The following is a 15,012-nucleotide window of genomic DNA, read 5'->3' as shown; positions in this document are numbered from 1 at the left end:
ATTCTCTCCCTGGTTCCAGCTATCTCTGAGACCCAGCTACATCCTTATAATTGGATTATGTGAATTGATTTTTTTTTTGGCTTGAGTTGGGTTTCTGTCAATCATATTCTCCTCCTCACCATAAGACAAAAAATAAAAATAAAAAATCAACCAGAAACAATACAGTCAGCCTTACGGAAGGCTCTGTATCCATGGATTCGACTAAACTTGGATCAAAAATATTCAGAAAAAAATTCCAGAAAGTTCTAAAAAGCAAAACTTGAATTTGCCACAAGGTGGCAACTATATATTTACATAGCATTAACACTGTATTTAAAACTATTTATTGATATATTGTATTAGGTATTATAGAGATGATTTAAAGTATTGAGAGGATGTGCATAGGTTACATGCAAATACTACACTATTTTATATAAGGGACTTGAACATCTGCAGATTTTGGTATCCACAGGGGATCCTGGAACCAACATCCCTTGGATATTGAGAGATGACTGTAGTCTGTTGAATAAACCACAGTTCTAGGGCATAACATGATAACTCTTATTTCTTAAATGAATAAATTAGCTACTTAACATGGATTCAAAACAAAACTGCCTTGAATAGGATATCCTACCATATAACTGATGAAATCCTGTGCCCTGAAGTATAGATACACCCTACCACTTTAGTCTACCTTCTTGAATGTTGCCCTCATATTCTAATGTTGCAAACTTCCTCTTCAGATGTATCTATCTTACCTAACAATAATTATTTATTGAGTATCGACTATGTATAAGCACTGTAACAGGCACTTGGAGATAATTTATACTAATAGCCCCTTCTTAATGGAGCTTTAAATCTAGCAGGAGACATTAAACATATACAAACGATAACACAAGACAATTTATGCTAAGACCCATGAATAGCAGAGAATTTTAATATTTCTGTCATTTTCAACTAAAATGAGTCCTGACTGATAAAGGAGCTGTTCAGAAAGCTGTTCAGTTACACTTTATACCTTGAGGAGATTGACAGGCGGAGAGATGAGGGGAAAGGACATTTCAGGTGGACAGAATGAATGATGGCACTGAGATAGGAAAGTATGATGGCACAAATTCAGCATGGGTGGAGAGCAAAGTGTGTAAAAGAATGAGATAAGAGAGAAGGGAAGGGGCAGGTTGGGGTCTGAACAGTGAGCACCTGAAATTCCACCTTTGGGGATGTGCTGTCTACCCCAATTCTACTTTCCCCCAGTGTAATTTCCTGTTAATGTGACCCTATCTCCCCAAGCTCAACCCACCCTTGATTCATCTCCAAAAAAATCCCCATTTATACCTAATTTTACTCTTCCCAGATCATTTTTGCTGGATTCTAATAGGATGTGAAGATCATAAAAGGAAGTTCTCTGATAGAAAATTTTCCACATAATATTTAGGCTTTTGGGAGAGAATATTTCAAAATTCTCTAAAAATATACCTGCTAACGAGACCTGCTTATATAGAAACATGCTTCCTGAAAAGCTACATCTGCCAGGCAGGCTTCGTGCAGACTTGCTCATCACCAGACCCTACACCCCACACGAAGCCTGGCAAACAGAAGGTACTCCATGATGAACAAATGATGTGATTACTACTATCTGTAAAAGTCTCATTCTTATGTGTCCCAGTTTATCTTCAGATTCTCCATTTCAAGACAGATCAGTTTAGAAGGGTTCTGAATTTCTATGTAATTTGCAAGCCCAAGGAAAGAATATATGTACTCACTTTGTGACTCCATAGTCAATTCCAATTGTTGCAAGGTATTTAGACACAAATCTTTTCTCACAGTATCGCTTTATAATACAGCTCTAAAAAGGTAAAAATACATGCTTTTAGTAAAGACACTCTGAGAACGTATACAAAATAAGCACATTTCTTCATTATGGTTTCTTCATTCACCACGAGACACAAAGCTTTTTCAAAAGCCAAAACTATAAAATAACTGAAACAAATACTAAAGGTGAAGATTTTAAAGAAAAATTATTTTAAAATTCTTCCCTTAATACCAAATATGGGTATGTTTTCAGTTTAGTGTTCAATCCTTGTTCTCTTTTCTTTTTTTTTTTTAATAAATTATTATTATTTATTTATTTATTTTTGGCTGCGTTGGGTCTTCGTTGCTGCGCGTGGGCTTTCTCTAGTTGCAGCGAGTAGGGGCTACTCTTCTTGTGGTGCGCGGTTTTCTCCTTGCGGTGGCTTCTCTTGTTGTGGAGCACGGGCTCTAGGCACGTGGGCTTCAGTAGTTGTGGCACATGGGCTCAGTAGTTGTGGCTCCCCAGCTCTAGAGCGCAGGCTCAGCAGTTGTAGCGCACGGGCTTAGCTGCTCAGCGGCATGTGGGATCTTCCCAGACCAGGGATTGAATCCATGTCCCCTGCATTGGCAGGCGGATTCTTAATCACTGAGCCACCAGAGAAGTCCTTCTCTTTTCTTCTGAAGACCTCTTCTGCTCGTATATTTTTAATAATAATACCAAAATATGTGTCTATCTTGACCTCCCTCCCCAGACCAGATCCACATCTCCAAATATCTACCAGACTAATTTCTACTTAGATGCCCCACTCACTGTTCCACAAACTCAAAATGCCCAAAAATGAACTAATCTTATACATAAACAGCGAATCCTGCTCACATCCTAGTTCTGTTCATAATATCACCATTTTCCCAATTACAGGGTATTAAATTATTAAAGTCACGTTTGATTCTGAGTCTTTCTAAATCTTCTTTTGAATGTTTCTTCCATCTTTCTCCTCACTCCAATTCCCACTGGTACCATTCTGGTTTAAGTCTTCATCATCTACTTCTGTACAACTGCAACTACAGGAAATTCTTTATTGGTCTTTATGTCCCCTTTCCCTCCCAACTTCAATCAGCACTGCATACCACTAATGTTATTTCACTTCCCTAACTCAAAAATCTTCAGTGGCTTCTCACTGCCAAGAGTTCAGCATCCAAATTCCTTTGTCCGTTATTCAAGATCCTCCATAATCTGGCCCTAATCTGTTTTTTCTGTCTAAACCCTTCAAATATAAACCCTCCATTTCTGCAAAACTCCCGGGCCTGACTTTTGTCATTACTTTTCTCTCTACTTGGAAAGAGCTTTCTCCCTTCTTTCCAAATCTTACTTATCCTTTAAGGTCCAGTGCAAACTCTGAGCTTCCAGGTTATAAGAGATCTTGCCTACATCTGAATTTCTCTAACACTTTTTATATACTATATGTGTATATAGTACATATACTATAAATGTATATATACATATATAATGTATTAGTTATCAGTTATTCACTGCCTTGTTATCTTTTCACATGTGCATATTTATCTTACTTCTTCAGCTAGACAGTAAACTACTTGAGGGCAAGCACCAGTATTTTACTTCTTTATATCTTATAACTTTATATCTGAGCAATTAGCTCAATGCCAATGAAAAACTGAATTAAAATGACTTGTACATTAATGGCCATCCTTAGCACTCATGAAACATAATTTACTTGAAGTGCTGGTCATGAAGCTTATTCTGCTCAAACACTTTCCTGATGAACCTCAATCTATATTAAATAGGACAGTTGCTTTAAAAAGTACTTAATAAGCTCATTGTGAACTGAAGGAAAAACTTCTTTGGAGTGAGTACTGCTAAGAGGCTATACTTTTAAAAAACACTTTATAGGTTGAAAGCACTTCTCAAATGTTTTCTCTCACAATATCCTAGAAAAATAAATATAGCCTTTTTCTAAATTATTCATGAGATTAAGGGATCTGGAAGTCCTTTAATTCCAGTACACTATTTAAACACTAGCCCTAAGTATTTAAAGAGATACACATTTAATTAATGGTATGAATAACCACTCCCTATAACCAAAGAGACAGGGTTCCTGGACCTTAGGATCTTATAAACTAAGTTAAATAACATAAATATAGAGAGACTTTTTTGCTTTCTCTATTTTCTTAAATAGATTTTTAGGTACTTTTTTAATGCAGTTCCAATTAAAATCTTAACCAATTAAAATCTTAAGTTTTGAAAAAAAATCTTAAGGTTTGAATCTTTTTTTGCCTAATAGAATTACCCTAAAATTCATATGAAAGAACAGTTATCCGAGAAGAACTAATCCAAGTATGAAAAACAGGAAAGGGGCAGGGCAGTAGAAAGAGGTGGGAATTTGTATTGACAAATATTAAAATATAGTCTGAAACTGAGAGAGTATTATACTGGCATAAGAATAGACAAGTAGGTCAGTAGAACAGAACAGAGAGCTCAGAAATAGATCCCATTATACATAAAAATTTAAAAAGTGACAAAGGTGATATTTAAAGTCAATGGGAAAAAAAAATCTATTTAGTAAAATGTTACTGGCACAATTGCATATCCATCAGGAAAAAATTTAAGTTGGGCCCTGAACTTCCCTATATACAAAAATAAATTACAGATAAATTTATGATTTAAGCATTTAAAAATAAAACAATAAAAATTTCAGAAGAAAATGTGCAATATATGTACAACCTTAGGGAAACCTTTTCAACCAAGAAAGAAAACCCAGAAACCATAAAAGACAGGCATAATCTGTATGTGTATGGCTGATTCATTTTGTTGTGCAGTGGAGGCTAACACAACATTGTAAAGCAACCATACTCCAATAAAGAAAAAAAAAAAAAAAAGACAGGCATAGCCAAAGCAATCTTGAAAAAAGAACAAAGCTGGAGGTATCATACCCCTTGATTTCAAGCTATACTACAAAATGACAGTAATCAAAACAGTAGGTTATTGACACAAAAACAGACACATAGATCAATGGAACAGAATAGAGAGCCCAGAAACAAACCCACACTTACATGGTCAATTAATCAATGACAAAGAGGGCAGAATATATAATGGTAAAAGACACCCCCTTCAATAAATGGTGTTGGGAAGACTGGACAGCTATATGTAAAAGAATCAACTGGACTACTTTCTCACACCATATACAAAAATAAAGTCAAATGGATTAAAGACTTAAATCTAAGTCCTGAAACCATAAAACTCCTAGAAGAAAACATAGGTAGTACACTCTTAGACATCAGTCTTAGCAAAATTTTTTTTGGATCTGTCTCCTCAGGCAAGAGAGACAAAAGTAAAAATAAACAAATGGGACTACATCAAACTAAAAAGCTTTTGCACAGCAAAGGAAACTATCAACAAAATGAAAAGGTAGCCTACTGACTGAGAGAATATTCTTGCAAATGATATATCTGATAAGGGGTTAATATTCAAAATATAGAAAGAACTCAGACAACTCAACATCAAAAAAATGAAATAGCCCAATTAAAAAATGGGCAAAGGATCTGAATAGACATTTTTCCAAAGAAGACATACAGATGGTCAACAGGCACATGAAAAAGATGCTCAGTACCACTAATCATGAGGGAAATGCAAATCAAAACCACAATGAGATATCACCTTTTATACCTGTCAGAATGTCTATCATCAAAAAGACAATAAATGACAAGTGTTAGAGAAGATGTGAAAAAAAAAGGAACCCTCGTGCAATGCTGGTGGGATTGTAAATTGGTGCAGCCACATGGAAAACAGTACGGCGGTTCCTAAAAAAAATAAAATAGAACTACCATATGATCCAGCAATTTCACTTGTGGGTATATACCTGAAGAAAACAAAAACACCAATTCGAAAAAATATATGCACCCCAATGTTCACTGCAGCATTATTTACAATAGTCAAGATATGGAAGCAACCTAAGTGTCCATCCGTAGACGAATGGATAAAGAAGATGTGACATATAAAAATGGAATATTACTCAGCTATTTTAAAAAAATGAAATCTTACCACTTGTGAAAACATGAATGAATTCTAGAGGGAATTATGCTAAGTGAAATAAGTCAAAGAAAGACAACTAGCATATGATCTCACTTATATGTAGAATCTAAGAAACAAAGGAAACAAAACAGAAACAGACTCAGATACAGAGAACAAATGGGTGGTTGCCAGAGGGTACGGGGGATGGGGAAGTGAAATAGATGAATGGGATTATCAGGTACAAACCTCCACTTACAAAACGTAAGCTACTAGGATGTGTTATACAGCATAAGGAATATAGTCAATAATATTGTAATAACTTTGTATGGGGACAGCTGGTTACTAGACTTGTGGTGATCATTTCATAACGTATGCAAATGTCAAATCACTATGTAGTACACCTGGAGCTAACATAATATTATACGTCAACTATATTTCAATTTTAAAAAGATAGGCATAATTGAGTATATACAAATAATAATAAAATCAATTGTATGGTAAAATATAAAAGTTTTAAAAGACAACATACTGGGGCAAATATCTGTAACTCATATGACTGGCAAAAAGTTAATAACTCTAACGTCCCCCAACCAGAAAAACTGGTAAGAAAGACACATTATCCAACAGAAAAATAGGCAGGGACTATAAATTGAGCAATCCACAGAAAAGCAAATCCAAATGTTCAATAAGCATTTGAAAAGATGCTCAGCTTCATCTGTGGTCAGTGAAATGCAAATTAAAGTAACAATGAAATTACTTCTCACTAACCAGATCAGTAGCAATCAAAAGAATGACAATACTGTGTTGGCAGGGAGTTAGGCGGAAATGTACCAGCATATCACTGGTAGAAACACACCTTTTTGAAGAGCAATTGGCAATTGCTACTAAAATTTTAAAATGTGCTATTCAACTCAGCAGTTCTACGCCTGGGAATCTAGTCCAGGTATTTAAGGATATATATACCTATAGAAGTGTATTATAGCAAGATTGTTTGTAGTAGAGAAAAAGGGAAACAAGTGAATTCTCATCAGTAGAGGGGATACTCGCATGTCACGGACTATTATGCAACCATGAAAAAGAGTGATTGGAGCTATGTCAGATAATTGGAGGAATCACCACAATCTACTGTTAAGAGAGAAAAAGCAGGGCTTCCTTGGTGGTGCAGTGGTTGAGAATCCCCCTGCCAATGCAGGGGACACAGGTTTGATCCCTGGTCTGGGAAGATCTCACATGCCGCGGAGCACCTAAGCCTGTGCACCACAACTACTGAGCCTGTGCTCTAGAGCCCGTGAGCCACAACTACTGAGCCCACATGCCACAACTACTGAAGCCCATGTGCCTAGAGCCTGCACTCCACAATAAGAGAAGCCACCACAATGAGAAGCCCGCGCACTGCAACGAAGAGTAGCCCCCGCTCGCTGCAACTAGAGACAGCCTGTGCGCAGCAATGAAGACCCAACACAGCCAAAAAATAAATAAAATAAATAAATAAATAAATCCTGGATGTCATTTAAAAAAAAAGAGAGAGAGAGAAAAAGCAAACTCCAGAGAAGTATATATAATACTGTACGATGTGGGTACTTTTGACTGCAAGTAAGGGAAACCAATTCAACTGACTTAAGAGGAAAATATTTACTATAACTGGAAATCTAGAATTAGGGCAGTCTTCAGAGTTGGTTGATATGAAGAGTCAATGGTAAGAACATCAGGATCAGATCCTAGAGGACACTGAGAACTGGGCTGGGATTCTGGGGTAAATTGATGCCAATGCAGAAAGCTGAATTGGATATAAACAAAGACCACAGAGAAATTCCCCCATTGAGGGAGTTAAGCCCTTGGGAACCTCCTTTTTCTTATTGCATCTCCAGAACCTCTAAAACAATGCTGAATAATAAAAGAAAATAGTATGTATCCTTTTCTGCATCTAATTTTAAAGGAAATGGACTTACCATTTGGTATGTTTGCTGTTGGTTAACAATAACTATAGTTTTAATAATAATAATAAAAAATATTGTTTTTCATATTTAAGTAGCTTCATTTTATTCTGATTTTGCTTAAAGTGTTTATTAGGTTGATTATATCATTTTTTTTTTACAGTACAGAAAATACTTTCTCTAGTAATCAGTTCATATAACAAATTATGTTGATTAACTTCTTGATGTTTAACCAAGTTTGCACTCTGTGGGATAAACCCTACTTGCTAATAGTGAAATTGTTTTGATATGTTGCTGAATTCTATTTGTGGATATTTAGGAATTATGCATCTGTATGTATATGTGAAAATGGTATATACTTTTCTTTTTTGATACTATATCAAGTTTTGCTATTTAAGTTATCATGACTTTACATAAATAAATTGGAGTGCTGTTCATCTTTTTCTTTGCCTTGGAATAACTTAACTGAAATTATGCGTTATTTAGAGCTTAAATAAAGCTTGTTCATGAAGCCATCTGATCCTGATACCTTTTTGGATAGTAAGTCTTTTAATTGCTTTTCCAACTTCTCCTTAAGTGACTGGTCATTTGTGTTTTCTACTTTTTGAGTCAATTTTGGTAATTATATTTAGCTAAGAAATCCTCCATTTCCTCTACATTTTGAAATGTGCTCCCACAGAACTGAATGTAGTAGTCTCTAGTCTTTCTTTCAGTTTCTGCCAGTATGTGATTATGTCTCCTTTTCAGTATTAATCTTGTAATTTTTTGCTTTCTCTATTTTTCTTAAATAAAATTTTAGGCATTTTTCTTTTTCATTAATCTTTCCAGGGAATTCTCTCTTTCTCTTGGTGAATTTTGTGTCCTTTTTCTTCTGTCTTAAGTTCCTTAACTTTTTAAAATTCCACACCATAATATACCATAATATTCATACTTTTAAGGCGTACAATTCGGCGGTTCTAGGCATATTCACAAAGTTGTACAACTATTATGTTCCTTTCTAGGCATATTCACAAAGTTGTACAACTATTATGTTCCTTTAGTTTTTAATCTCCCTTTTTTAGAAATGAGTAAGATAATGCATTTTCCCTTCACTACAGCTTTAAATTTGCCCTGAAGATTTTGGCATGCATTCTCTCCTTTCATTGCTTTCTAGTTATTTTGTCATTTGCTTTGATTTGCCCTTTGATGCAAGGATTATTTACTAGGGCATGCCTTAATTTTTAACTTGAAATTATTTATCTGTATATCTTCCTATATCTTCCAAATTCTTTAAAATGAGTATGTATTACTTTTATAACTAAGGCAAAATTCTTAAATTACATTTAAATCTTTTATCTGTGAAAAATTTATCTTTGAGAAAGACATTCAATAGGAATCCACTCCACCCCCAAATAGTAGAAAGTTGTTGTAAAAGTGCTTATTAAATGGTCCCTACTTTCCCAGTTTAACTATATTTGTTGTAAACTGAATTTCCTTATATGTTTGGGTTCATTTCTGGACTCCATTCTGTTCCACTGATGTCCCTATATTTCCTCTCCAGTATCAATAGGAAAAGACTGTAACTTTAAAATATGTTTTAATATCTGGTAGTGTTAGTCTCCTCTCATTTCTTTTCCATAATTTTCTTGCTGATTCTCACATTTAATTTTTCATAAGGACTTTAGTACCTTTTACTATGTTCTGAAGGAAAAAAAAGTATTGCTGTTTTAACTGGAACTGAATCACATTTGTAGATTATTTTAAAGAACTGGCATCTCTAAAATATTGAGTGATCCTAATTAAGAAGAAAGTATATCTTTGCATCTATCTAAGTAATTTTGTGTCCCTTTGTAGAAATGTTTTTCATATAGGTCCTAGGTGCTCCCTTCATAAGTTTAAACCTAGGCCCTTTATTTTGGTTGTTATTGTAAATTAAAATAGTTTTTCAGGGCTTCCCTGGTGGCGCAGTGGTTGGGAGTCTGCCTGCCGATGCAGGGGACACGGGTTCGTGCCCCGGTCCAGGAAGATCCCACGTGCCACAGAGTGGCTGGGCCCATGAGCCATGGCCGCTGAGCCTGCGCGTCCGCAGCCTGTGCTCCGCAACGGGAGAGGCCACAGCAGTGAGAGGCCTGCGTACCGCAAAAACAAACAAACAGAGAAGCACAGACTCTAGGGCTAGAATGCCTGGATTCAAATCCCAGCTCTGCCACATACCAGCTACACAACGAGAGGCCACAACAGTGAGACCCACATACCGCAAAAAAAAAAAAGTTTTTCAATTATATAGTCCAAACAATTATAGTTTGATATAGTAAAGCTGTAAAGTTTTGTATATTAATTTTGTCTTTTCTAATAGCGTTTCAGTTAATTCTCTTTGGGTTTCCAGATAAACAATCATATCATTAACAAATACTGATAATTTTGCTTTCTCCTTTCCAGCATTTTGTATGTTATTTCTTTCCCTTGTCTAATTGCATGGGCTAATAAATCTAGAACCATATTACATAAATGTGGTGACACACTGGGCATTTTAAGCTATTTCTAACATTGCACCATTAAGCATAGTAAAATTTTAAAAGTGAGCATACTCACTTAGCCAGCTTAGTACATAACCTTCTAGAGGTTTTATTCTTTTCTTTTCAATGCCTGGCACATAATTGACATTCAATAATTGTAGACTTTCAGCTATGTTAATACCCACATACACATAGATACATAAACAGTACAACATAATACTAAATGAAAAGAGAAGACACTAATAAACATTTACTGAGCATCAACTATGTGCAGGACACTGGCATAAACACTCCCATTAACAGCTTTTTTGGCATGTAGATCCTACTGGGAGTTGATTTTGACAGCAAATAATGATGGAAAGAGAGCACTGCAATGAATGTTGAGCACCCAGGTTCTAATCCTGTCTCAGTCACTGATTTGATGACCTCGGAAGGTTCTTAACCAACAGCTTCCATTTACCCTGAAGGAGAGACAATTTGGGTGAAGAAGAGGCAGTCTTAGAATTCATGTGGGGAAAGACCTCCATTCACCTCTCGCCCTCCCTCCCCCCATACTATGGGAGAGCTTAGAGCTGACAGCCAGTAGAAGCAGCACAGAAAAAGGCAGTGGAACTAAGACTTCTTTGAGATAATGGATGTGGTGACACTACCAGAAATAAAAACAAAACAAACGAACAAAACAAAATAATGCAGGTTCCTTGACATCCATTGCACGTACCCTGTGAAACACCTTCAACATCAGTTATGCTCTCTTACAAATGAAATGTAGATTCTGGTCTCCACGTCTGCGGAGTAAATTTTACAAATCCCCATCCTCACACACGGCCCAGTAAGTTCCCTTCGGCTCCCCAGCTCTGCTGGGGGTAACTAAACTTTTTTTCTCCACCTCTGAGTCCTGGACGGGTCACCTAGAACGCAAATATGGTATCCAGGCAAAACGATCTGACATAAGGACCCAGGCCTCCTTACTCTCTTTGGGATACATTCAAGGGTTAGAAGACACTAGAAAACCTTCTTAGGTGTTGGAAGTGGGCAACCCAAAGGTCAAAAAGGATAGGAGAGTTTTCCCCGCCGAGCCGCAGCCCCCAGGACACCCAGGCCTGCTCAGGGGCGGGGAGGAGGCTGGGTCCCAAGCTGTTGAGTGGCCGCCTTCCCAGCCAATCGCCACGTCGCTCCGCCGCGCTGTGGTCCCGCCCCTCCCAGCGCGGTACTCACTTTTCCCACTTCAGCGTTGCCCATGGAGATGACTTTGATACGCAGGGATTTGCCAGACTCCTTCCGCTTCGGTATGTTGGCCTCCATTGCTCTGGCTCTCTCGGGGCCACCGCCTTGGTCTCTCCTTGCTCCCCACGCTGGCCCGTCCCTCAGGCTTCCTCGACCAATGGCGGAACTGCTACTCTCGTCACCACCCCGGCTCCGCGGCTTGCCATCCCTGCCTCTGTCTGGCAGCGGGCGCGGGCAGCTGGTGGTTTAGGGAACAGGGTGAGGGAGGAGAGAGTCTCGCGATGCTAGAAAGGGGCAGCGTGACGTCATCGCCAGGCTCCGGAGGCTGTTCTCTGGGGTCGCGGGATTTAGTCCGGGCTGCGTCCCTCGGCAGGAAGGTGGCTTCGGCAGGTTACTGAGATTACTGTGCCGGGAGGGCACTCCCTTGTGTTCAGGGGGCGACAGGACATAGACATTTGTTAGGTTCGCAGCAGAGTGGTAGAAATTTATTGGCTATTCAGGGCAGATCCTCGGACTGGAAGTAGCTGGAATTATGGGTTAGTTCAAGGGCCAGTGGCGCTAAATATTCGAAGTAGACCACGGTCCGTTTTGGGGTACTTTTTGTGTATGCTTCAGTACCCATGGGCCGATCCACTGACCCCTCTTCCAATATGATGTTTCCCTTCGGGCTTCCTGAGAGGACTTTCTCCTGAGAACTGGAACCAGGGAAGTGGGGAAGTCGGGCTTTGGTTCTGGAAGAGGGCCATAAGGCAAGATCTGAATCTTGTACCTATCATTAAAAAAAAAAGGTGGTCCATTTGGAGTCAAGACAGGTTTTAGTTTAGTCCTTGATCTTATATTACGTAGTTCTCATCTGCAGGCGGAAAGCTCAGACTAGACGTTTCTTACACTCTTTTAGTTCTATCAAGGTGTGTGTGGTTGTAGCTGTGTGCTTTGTTTACCTCCTTTCCCTGCTACTCATGTAAATTTAACCCCATCTTCTGTTCTCACCTTTCCTTTAGCTGATAATATAACAGTAGAATAATAATGAATTCTAAGATAACCACTCTATTCTGATTGCAAGCGATGAGAAGAAAAGCATCTGCTAGAATAGAAATCAGTCTGAGAGGAACTGTAGTTTTTTGAGTCAATATCTGTAGTTACAGAAGATAAATAGAACTTGACAAATGATTATTTAGTACCCTGAAAAAGAATGGCTGCCAATTTCCCGGTAAATTACGAGGGCAAAGGCAACATTGCTTCTGTTCTCACATAGCTTTAAGCATCATTAATACATTGCAGGAAGATAGTGACTAGAGGTTCCAAATTTTGTAACAGTTATTTTAAATTAGATTTTCAAGCATTTTAATTTAATTTTAAAACAGTAAATGCTTTGTAAGAAAATAGCTTATTTCGGATTGTTTTCATAATCAACAATATAACTTAGTTCAATGAAGCTTCTAAAATTCTTTACAAATATGAAATATAAGTCCTAGTTAGCATTTTGATAGTTTAAAGCTTAAAAGAATTGGATTTATACTGATTTTCCAGATGTTAATCTCTCAGTATGATTTGATAAATCAATAAACGTCTGTTTCTTTGATAGTTCAGCTCTGACCCGGTAATAGAACTGGTACTGTAGAAGAGTAATTGCAAAATGTCAGATCTTCAACTATTAAAGACTGGGTAGGTATAATACTATTGAGCATAAGAGCAGTAAAATGTGCTGAAAATTAAAATTTATTACCATTTTTTCATACTGATGTTTTCAAGGTTTGAATATGTACAGCCATATTGTTTACTAGGTGTGTTAAGTTAGTTTGAAATTGAAAAAGCTAGAAAGTTAGTTAGCTTTCTCTCCCAGCCTAAGGTAAAAAGAAGAAAGAGAAGCATGAATTAGCTGTGTTTGGAGCTGGAAGATATGGTATGGGGGTTAGGAATGTGAGCTCTGGAGTCAGCCCTATCATACATTAAGTTGGCATGACATGGGCATGGAATGGTGGAAAGGGTTACAGGAGATAATGTACATGAAATACATGGTAATCCCCAATAAACAACAGCCATGTGCTTTCATTTGCTCGTGTTTTTTTATTTTATGTATTAAGAAAGATTCTACATATGTATTATTTAAAATAAATTATGAAATATGTTGGACATACTTAAAGATATTAAGAATAATGTGATGAATATCTGTGTATCCACCACTTAACCTTAACAAATAAAACATCAGCAATATTGTGTGTATTCTTCCCCAAATGTACATCCCTCTTCCCCCTCTACAAAGCATCACAACTATTTGAGTTGGTGCTTTTAATTTCCACCCATTTAAAAGTTGTTTTACTACATACGTATATACACCTCGAAATATAGTATTTCATCTTTTAGAAATCTTTATTTTGAAATAATTTCAAAAATGTCAAGAATAGTAGGGGGAAATAAAACCTTGTATACCACTTATCCAGATTCATTGTTAATATTTTGCTCATTTACTATATCAGTTGTGCTCACTATCTATGTATACACAAATATACACACATTTTTTTCTAAGTCATTTGAGAGTAATTTGCAGACATCTGTTTTTATTCATAAATACTCCAATGTTCATTTCCTAAGAACAAGGACATTCTCTTACATAGCAACAGTATATTTATCAAAATGAGGAATGTAACATTGATACAACACTATTATCTAATCCTGTGGTTCTCAAACTGTGCACTGGGTGCCCCACAGCACCACAGTGAATTCATAGGGGATATCTGCGATATCTTAATTCTAAATTCTCAAGGCAAGAAAAACTATGCAAAACTACTCACTCGAGGTTATGTACAATTTTAACAATAGATGGCGCCATATTCCCTGGATATGTCGTATATTTGGGAAGCTGGGTTTTCTGGTGTTTGTGATAAAAAGTACAGCGCAAAAATCAATGTAGAGCAGGAAATAAGTGTGGTCGTGGCCAATCTGATTCCAAGGTTTGAGAAGTTGTGCAGTGCACAGTAGCTGCATAAATCCCATTAGTAAGTAATTGTGGTTATTTAAGAATGAAATAAAAATATTTTTCTTTCAATTTATCTGTATTAGTTTTGCAAATGGCAACTAAATTTTTAGGGCATAAATATTTAATAAGTTGTTTGGAACTAGATTTTTTTTTTTTGGCTGAGGAACCCCATGAAAAAATTATCGAGACACTAAGGGCACCTTGAACCAAGAACATTTGGGAATCTGATCTAACTCACAATCCTTATTCAAATTTCACCATTTATTCTAATAGTATTCTCTGTAGCTATGTTCTTTACCCCTGGTCTGGAGCCTAGTCCAGCATCATTTAGTTGTCATAAACATCTTATGTCCTTTTTTATCTGAAGTTATTTTTAGGATACCCCTCAATTTGTATGTAATCTAACATTACTGATTAGATTCAGTTATGTTTAGTGGAAATACCACAGGAACGACATTGTGTCCTCTTAAGGACATCATATCAGAAGATTGGTAATGTCAATATATTCCACTTATTAATGATATAAACTTTAGTTAGTTGGTTAAGGTGTAAGGTAGTGTTCACTAGGTAATTCACAGTAAAGTG

At 36.9% G+C, this 15,012-nt stretch overlaps 1 protein-coding gene across 2 annotated transcripts in view; it reads right to left on the bottom strand.

Annotated features, from left to right (window-relative positions):
• Window positions 1–11,817, bottom strand: part of DNAJC27 (DnaJ heat shock protein family (Hsp40) member C27) — a 39,385-nt gene extending 27,568 nt beyond the window's left edge. For both annotated transcript variants that reach the window (XM_079940801.1, XM_079940802.1), the window contains exons 1-2: window positions 11,442–11,817; window positions 1,743–1,825 (exon numbers count right to left, since the gene is read on the bottom strand). In XM_079940801.1, coding sequence (XP_079796927.1) covers window positions 1,743–1,825; window positions 11,442–11,528 — 170 coding nt within the window. In that variant the 5' untranslated portion in view covers window positions 11,529–11,817. The remainder of the gene's footprint in view (window positions 1–1,742; window positions 1,826–11,441) is intronic.
• Between the last annotated feature and the right edge of the window lie 3,195 nt (window positions 11,818–15,012).

Source organism: Stenella coeruleoalba (genome assembly GCF_951394435.1).
Source record: "Stenella coeruleoalba genome assembly, chromosome: 13".
In the NCBI taxonomy this organism is placed as follows: domain Eukaryota; kingdom Metazoa; phylum Chordata; class Mammalia; order Artiodactyla; family Delphinidae; genus Stenella; species Stenella coeruleoalba.
The sequence above is the reverse complement of the archived record's forward strand: the minus strand, read 5'-3'. Positions and strand labels throughout refer to the sequence as shown.